Genomic DNA, 8,488 nt, shown 5'->3' with positions numbered 1-8,488 from the left:
GGGAGCATCCCTTTTCTCTGCAACCCCGAGTCTGGCTCGGGGTTACCGCTCCTAGCATGGAAAATTCACCCCGAGCCAGACTCGGGAATACCGCTAGGGAGGTTAAGGCATGCCCATAACAGGTCCCCTTTAAGGCATGCTCATAACATGCCCTTTTAAGGCATGCTCATAGCAGGTCCCCTTTAAGGCATGCCCATAACATAACTCTTTTCTTTGCAGGTCACCAAGATCACCCCTCTCACTAAGAATGACTGTGAGGCTTCACCCATATTCCCATTTGGCACCTCCAGACCCAGAACGTCTTCTTCTCCCCCTGCCTCCTCTGCCTCTCCTATGACTCTGCTGATCAGTGAAGTGGGGGTAATGCGCGGAGCTCAGCCATATAGCTTCATTGAGCTAAAGGGACCCCCTGGAGGCCAAATCCAAGGTTACACTCTGGTCATGTATAATAGAGAAGGAAAGGTTTATGAGAAGATTGGCGTGCAAGGTGGGATTAGAGACACTGGATTGTATGTGATCAGCACCAATGGCACTGGTGGTAAGTGGCGCTTATTTATCTAATTTTGCATGATGCTTTGACGCTCAGCACTACAATAAAAATAGATTAGGAGAGAATTATCAAATGTACAATTTTGGCAAACTTTAAAGTGGCCCTATCATTGTTCTCTGCTTACCCCACTACCCCAATGTCATAACAGGTAACAGAGGCCACAGAATACTCACCTTGGCCATTCAACCACTGTGGTTAATCATGTGATCGATTGCCTTGGTTTTATGTCATGTGATCACTGCTGCAGAGGATGAGCAGCATTTGAATTAGCTGACTCTCCCCTTCAGCAGATCATGTGATTAATGCTAGGTCACATGACTGGCGGCCCCCGGATCCTAGAGTAGAGGTTTCTGCAGTAAGGGGAAGTATACCCCTTCAGAAGGAAGTCACAAATGTCAGCTCCCACTTAATAGGGTCTCTTTAGTATACTAACACCATGTTTATTGATTGCTTGTTGATTCCATTTACTGCAATTCAGCTAAAGGAAACTTGTCAAGAGGGAAATATGTGTGCTGCCATTGCTGACCTACCTCTGGAAATGCTGGTTGCCTGGCTGTCTCTGACACTTTCTGATTCACTGACATAGAACGAGTAGTATACGAGTAAGTATAAGCCTCGGAACTGCATACTTCTTCCGTGTCAGGAGCTGAAAACAGATCAATGTGACAACCGGGAAGCTAGAATTTTTCAAGGGAGTTGTTCTTCTCATCCTTGACCTTAAGTTGCTGCTTACTGAACTGCAGTGGTAGCTTGGTCTATGTAAGTGACACCCAGGGCCATCCCTATAATGAGGCAGCCTGGGGTGGTTGCCTCAGGTGGAATCTCATTGGCTTACGTGGTGGGGGAGGCAGGTGTGCCTGCTGCCCCCTTGTCTGGCCAGAGTGTCCCATGTTGCTAAGAGCTCCTAGCAACCTGGGACGCTCTGTCCGGCATCCTGTCCAGCTCATTTTTCACTTTTGACGATTTGTTCAATAAAATGAACATTTGGTGATCCTGAAAGGATTTTTTCGGTGTGCTGGTGACATTCTTCACGACCAATCCTGTCCAGCTCACTGACATCACTGGTTGCCAGGAGCAGAGCTGGATGCTCTGGCTGGCATCCCAGCCAGCTCCTGGCAACCAGTGACGTCAGTGAGCTGGTTAGGATGCCGGACAGAGCTGCAGTCAGAGGTACCGTGCATCACCTGTGCCTCCTTCCTGGTAATGTGCCCCCCCCAACCACCATGCCATGTCCCCCTCAGACTGCAGGTAATATATTACTGGTCTGTTTATTAAAATTGATCCAAAGCTGTTCACTGCTGTTCAAAGCTGCCAGGGGTGAAATATGGAGTTCAGTAGCCAGTCTGTCTAATCCAGGAGCCGGCAGAATTTTTTAGAAGCCAGCTCCATTGACAAGAACTAGAGAAAACCTCAAAAGTTAGGGGCCGGCTGTCATTTTTAAGGCGTATTGAGGTATTGTTGGCTTCTGGGATTTGTCCAGCTCTGTTTTAAAGTCATCGCAAATGACAAGGAGGTACCTTGTGTCTGGAAGAACAGAAGTTACGCCTCGCATATAGAAAGGCTTCTTTGCAGTAAGAACTGTGAAATGGAGATTAGACTTCCACAGGTAGTGGATTTGTAGATTGTTAAAAAAAAAAATCTGGATGTGTTTCTAAATGTACAAAATAAACTATTAGTACGTTATTGATGAAAAATAACATGCAAATTGTTGTATCAGAGAATATCCGATTGCCTTAGGAATCACAAAGGAATTTTTTTACCCTGTTGGGGCAAATTAGACCTTTTTTTTGCAAGTTTTTGAGTTGTACTGGATGGATGTGTCTTTTTTCAGCCTTAATAACTTCCATAAACCAGAAAAGAGGACCTGCTGCTAATTAACAGGAGAAGACATCTTCCTGTGTATTTAGCACTCCTTTGAATCCTACAGATGGCTGGCAGACTTGTAAGATGTGACACATGTAAGTGTGGCACAGAGTGGGGGGACTATCCAGAATTGCAATATCAGTATTAGGTGCACTCTGTTGGCTGTGCTATTCTTAGCGCTGTGCTGGCTAATGGCCAAGACACCCATCCAGCTGACTTCTTATTGGCTGGCGGGAGCTGTGCTGGTCTGATGGTCACCAGCTGCACGTATCATGTATTTGTTTCTCCTCTGAGGTCTTACATTAAAGGAAAACTGTAACATATTTGCAGCAATCATTGCATCATTGATGTAAAAATAATTGTGATATGGCCCACATTTTTACATGCTTGCTGTTCCATATTTTCATGGGCATATCTCAGAGAGAGGTTAACAGATTCTCAGTCTCGTGGCTGTCTGTATGTCGGGCGGTGCAATGAGCACCTTTGCTGAATAATTTACATGATAAGCCATCTGGTATTGTTATATTAGTCTGAGGTTAACTGATAGACTTACATTGAGTTTGCACATCAGTAAAGAACAATCCCATTGATATACAGTATATATATATATTATAGATGTAGATTTATCATAATTATGTAATATAAGGGCCTATCTAATCAAATCTATTCAATTTGTATCCAATTAGGGAGACCCATGTACTACATATTGTAGAGTAGTTGTTGGTAGATCTAAAGGATATTGTACAGTCAGATTGTAAAGTGTGTAGAGCTTAAAACTTTAAAAGAGCGCCTATTCACACCAGTTCCATTGCGTTGCGATCCCTTGCATTGCGATATGTTTTTCAATGGATGCTAATGGAAGGGCACCCGAAAAATGAATGGGTGCCCGTTAGCATTCGTTGAAAAACAGATCGGAAGGAAATCAGAAAGTACAATCGTAAGTCATGGGACCATCCATTGACTTGTGATTTCCTTCCAATTTTGGTGTGAATGGGCCCTAAAGATTCCCCTTAAAGTACAGCTGTCATGGAAGGAATCTGTATTAGAAAAAAGCATATATACAGTAATATATATTGGAGAATGCAAAAAAGGACCTTTGGGCACTAGTGCCCGATATTAACTTACAATAAACTTTCATTTATATAACATAAATATATCTATATTTCCCTACCCTAACCCATTCACCCAAATTCATAGCGGGGCTCCATTACAAAAACTTGTAAATGTATCAATAATACAGTTTAATATAAAGTGTCACAGTATCATATTCCTTCTAAACCACTTGATGTTCACCAAAAAAATACATTTATAAATTATATATATGAAATGATTAATTACTTGTGTAGCACAATTGGTTTTACCAACTAGTAGGTGGTTGAGAAAACATAATTGACGATATTCATAAATCATAGTCATCATAAGCATTCATATAATTGTGGACTCCCAACACTGGTTTTGAGATGCATGTATTAAACACACATATATTAGTGGGTATAAGGTAAATATAAAATATATATAGAAACTACAACTGACTTTGACCCATTCTACATTTTCTCTTGGTGTCTGTCTGTAGATCAGCAGCTCCCGGTTTTCACCAGGCCATACACTCTCAGTCCTGAGGCCTTGGCTCTCTATAAAGGAAGTCCTGAGTTATTTTCCATAGGTTCCACCTTGACCCAGAAAGATCTGGTGGATGCATCTGTTTATACCTGGGAGAGTGGTGCACCGTCTGATGTTCTGGGAAGCCTTAATACACCCGCCACCATATTGTATGGGGAGCATCGGTAAGTAAAACAGATCACACCTAGGCAAATGAATCAGCATTAGACCTAAATGCAACCAAAGGGGAAACAAGTGCCACTTAAAGTGTATGTATAACCAAGACTTTTATGTTTGATTTTTGGATAGACCCCACCGGGGATGGGTTGTGGGTTTACCTCTTTATTTATGCTGGTGACCATGATGGTGTGCATTGTCACCAAGACAGAAAGTGGTGAAAAGTCCAAACTTTTACAGTTCTGGCCATAATAAGTGGTGAGGGGAAATCTTCCAATGGGACACCTGTTCCGATGACAACTGTCACTTGTAGAGACTTCCTCTTATGTCCTGTTGCTTCTCTGGGGCAGGAAGTGAAGAGAAATCTCCCCAACTGGACAGAGGCAGTAAAAAATAAATTGACAGGGTTTTAATACTTTCTCCAACACTCCAGCTGGGGAGAGACTACAAATACCATCATGCATCTGCCTCTAGTAACCATGCCTGTGGCTGTCAGACTCTTGCAATGCTTAATGGGATTTGTAGTTGCACCACAGCTGGAGGGCCCGAGTTTGCCTACCCCTGCCCTATCCTAAACTGAAAAAAAAAACAGTTTTGGCTACACTACTGTACATTAATCAGAATTTGTTTGTGCTATTGTGCATGTACAGAAACGTCATGGTCACAGCAGCCAATCATATTTATGTTTTCAAAATTGTAACATATTCAAAAAAAACATATCTGGAATCTGATTGGTTGCTGTGGGCAGCAGTGACACTCATGCAATGGGAATCCAAAGCTAAAAGAACAGTATTACAGGGTAGTCTTGTTGACCTGGTATCTGGAGTCCTTTAAATTTCCTGTTAAGTCCTAATGATTGTTAGGTGGCTACAATGCATTTTTTTTGTCATTATGGTCGCTCTTTTTAAAATCGAATGTGTCATTGCTACAAGGCCTCTCTTGTGTTATTTTAGGTTGGTGTCTCTAAGCCTCTGTAGTCTCACCGAGGAATTCTCTACTGCACTACTGCCCGTCCAACAACCCAGTCCTGGCTCAGAAAACATATGTCCCTCCACGGTCACCTCAATACAACTTGATCTGTGTATGAAGGACTCTAACCTGGGTAATTTGGCACCCACTTTGTATTTCTACATTGGAACCTGCAGATGTTTTTTTTTTAACAGTTGATGTAGATGTGTCAGAACTAAAAAGTCTCTTGTTCTTAGATTGCTCTGAATGGATGAAAATGGAGCCTATTACACTGAATAGAATGAAAATCCTGCTGAGCCATTCCATTGAAAACCACTGTTCTTGTACCATACCGCCATCCTATATACAAAGTTAGTACCCTCCTATTCCTGCCTTACATGTCTAGTATTCAGGGTCATTCCAAGGGTATGACGATCAAAGACCTCGCTTGTGGCCTAAAGCCCCAAAAGCAAGAATAATAATTAGATATCTCTGGATGTGGTTTTTCAGACGTCAGTAGCCCATGCAGCTAGTTGTATCACTGTCTGTGTCCTAGATTCTGTTGAGCTGGTTTCTAGGGGGCGTTGATGAAACCCACAATACATACTCTTGGGTTCCGCTATGATTTTTTAGAGGCCTGTGACCTCATTAGATGTAGGCTCTCTAAATTTGTAGACCTTTCGAAGATGTGAAGAGGTTCTGCACTTGAACAGTAAAGTTTATTAATAAAAGACATCCTCTGTTGACATAGTATTTACTGGTTGTCTGGGTCCCCTCTGCATTTCCAACCTCACCATAGCACACCTCCCTACCCAACACTGGAGGATCTGGGCCAGTCTGGCATATGGCATGTCTCTATGTTTACCAACCAAAAAATAGTAACCTTTTTATTAACAGTTTATCCAATTGTTTCCTGGGCTTAAGGTATATGTAAAGTCAAAACTTTTTTGAGTAAGGAATGGTTAAAGTGAATTTACATTCAGGAGTCAAATCTTAAAAATACATTCACGTACCTGAACTATTAACAAAAATGTATCTTATTTGTGTATCACTCGGCTGTAGATCCTCAAATCATCTCTGAATTGGCGCTTACACTGTCCTTCCTTCTGGAGGGTGGCTACTTTTGTTCCCCATGGTCCCTGTGTGTGTTGTAAAGTAGCCACTACTCCAAGCTTATTCCCGTGTTATTTGATTACTTCTTTCTGACTTATGTCTTTATTTTTCTTCCTTTAGAACTGAATGTTACGTGTATGCAGGACAAGCTGTCTCTCTCCGGTGACATCTTGAGTACTCATAGTGACCAACTCCTTATACAAAGATGGAACAATGACCTTGTCAATCATTCCCCGGCCTTCACCTTCCAGGACAAATCCCTCGGGTCTTTTACAGGATGTCTAGTGGTGGAGAAGAAACAAGGTAACAAATGTGCAGAGCTGCCCAGAAGAAGGTTTAGAAGAAGGTTTTCGCTAGTTATATTTTTTTTGTTTTTTTTCGATGGAGTGGAGAAGAGTTTAGAATCTCTGATGGATTTTTATTGCCACCTGAGTTCCCAGTGGGGAGATTTCCCTTCACTTCCTGTCCCACTGACAAAGGAACAAGAAGTAAAGAAAAACTTCCCAACAAGGACAACTATAAAAACTACTAAAAGCCACTGGGGCATCATAAACTTTCCACGTAGTAAAAGTATTTATTGAGCTTTTAAGACACCCCCTATCCTTATGATATCATCGAAGAATCAGTATAGAACTCTCCTGACTGGCTGCAAATTATCACATGACCTGGTTTTTGTCCATTGGAGATGAGGTAGAACAAGGGCTGCCCCTACATGTTTTGCTGGCGGAGGGGGGGCGGGCATTTGGTACGGCATCCCGCCGAGCTCCTGGCAACCACTGATGTCACTGGTTGCCAGGAGCTCGGCAGGATGCTGGCAAGAGCATCCCAGGTTGCTGAGAGCCACCTGGGGCACGCTAGCCAGAAAGTGGGCACCTGCCCCCAAGAGATGGGGCGCCTCCCTTTATGAGACTTAGGCTCCCACATTATAGGGATGGCCCTAGGAAGGACTGAATCAGAACAGGCTGTATAGTCTCCTGCTTCAGAAACAAACAAATATAAACACAATAAGCTAATACATTATAAAGGAAGGCTTAACTATCACTAAATACATTTTATACATCTACCCTGCTGGATAGTGTTTTGCAGAATCAAATGCTTGGTCAATAATAACAGACCTTATTCGTATATGAAGATCCCATTATATCTGGTCTTTTAACTTTTATTTTCCTCTTCAAGTCTGACCTTTTAATATGGAGGATAGCCACATACTTGGCTTGAGTCCTTGACCTCTGTCTTTCTGCTACTGACATGATTTTAATATGGAGCCAAAGAGAGACATCCAATCCTCGACTATTTATAAGACAACTGGGATGATAGCTCAGGCAGAAATGATGGATGATCAAGCCCATACCTCCCACAAGCGTTTGGGCTAATAGCTTCCCAATGTGTTTGTATATTTATTTTATGCACACGGTTGTATTCCTTTGGCCCTACTTTAAAAAAAAAAGAGTGTTAAAGGTGCTCATGCACCTTACAATTATCGTACGATAATCGCATGCAATCGACTTTTCGTACGACAATCGTAACGTGTGAATAGAGTTTCCGACCGATAGTACTGTACAATTATACGATCGTGACGGTCAAGCATGTTTGAAAACTTTGGTCGATCGTACGATGTTCGCATGGTTGGTGGCGTTTTTGTCCGTCAAAAGTCGTACGATTAACACTGCGCATGCGCAAACGAAAATAATTGCGGTCAATTACCGCAAGTCGTCCAGGTGTTTTTTTTAAACTACCGCTGATTGAACCTTTCGATAATCGGGGCAGGATGGGGCCGTAGTATGAAAATCGTACGACGGTTCGATCATGGGACGAAAAGTATCGTCCGATAATCGTAAGGTGTATGGGCACCTTTAGTCTCTAGTGCTGTAACCCAAAGCAAACAATCAAGAAAAACAACAAGATAAATCCTGATTGGTTGACTTTTGTTACTGGACTTTAAAATTAGCATTTTCTTTTTATATGGCTGTTCATTGGTACAAAATCGGACCATACCGCACAGACCAAATATACCTCCAAATACACCTCCAAATATAAAATAAGAGTGAGTGCATGGCCAAAATGGTGGTGCCATGTAAGTTTAATATACAGTGGAAACCAGCACGCCATGATCGTGTCCAAAAACAGTTTACTGAAGTCCCATGTCACAATTTTCAGAGACACGGAGGCCTTTTATCAAGATGACACAAGGTGGCAGAATATATAAGCATGCATGAAAATATATTCATATACACATCT

The 8,488-nt window shown here is 42.2% G+C and overlaps 1 protein-coding gene across 1 annotated transcript in view; it reads left to right on the top strand.

Moving 5' to 3' along the window:
- The window catches only part of LOC108790917, a 20,378-nt gene that overhangs the window by 10,145 nt on the left and 1,745 nt on the right, over positions 1 to 8,488 (top strand). Inside the window, exons 7-11 of the mRNA XM_018561282.1 lie at positions 220 to 538; positions 3,987 to 4,197; positions 5,143 to 5,291; positions 5,395 to 5,508; positions 6,371 to 6,553. Of these exons, the coding sequence (XP_018416784.1) occupies positions 220 to 538; positions 3,987 to 4,197; positions 5,143 to 5,291; positions 5,395 to 5,508; positions 6,371 to 6,553 (976 nt within the window). The remainder of the gene's footprint in view (positions 1 to 219; positions 539 to 3,986; positions 4,198 to 5,142; positions 5,292 to 5,394; positions 5,509 to 6,370; positions 6,554 to 8,488) is intronic.

The sequence above is a fragment of the Nanorana parkeri genome, unplaced genomic scaffold (assembly GCF_000935625.1).
Source record: "Nanorana parkeri isolate BGI_ZX_2015 unplaced genomic scaffold, ASM93562v1 scaffold19, whole genome shotgun sequence".
Lineage (NCBI taxonomy): Eukaryota > Metazoa > Chordata > Amphibia > Anura > Dicroglossidae > Nanorana > Nanorana parkeri.
Note: the sequence above shows the minus strand (reverse complement) of the source record. Positions and strands in the feature narration are given on the sequence as shown.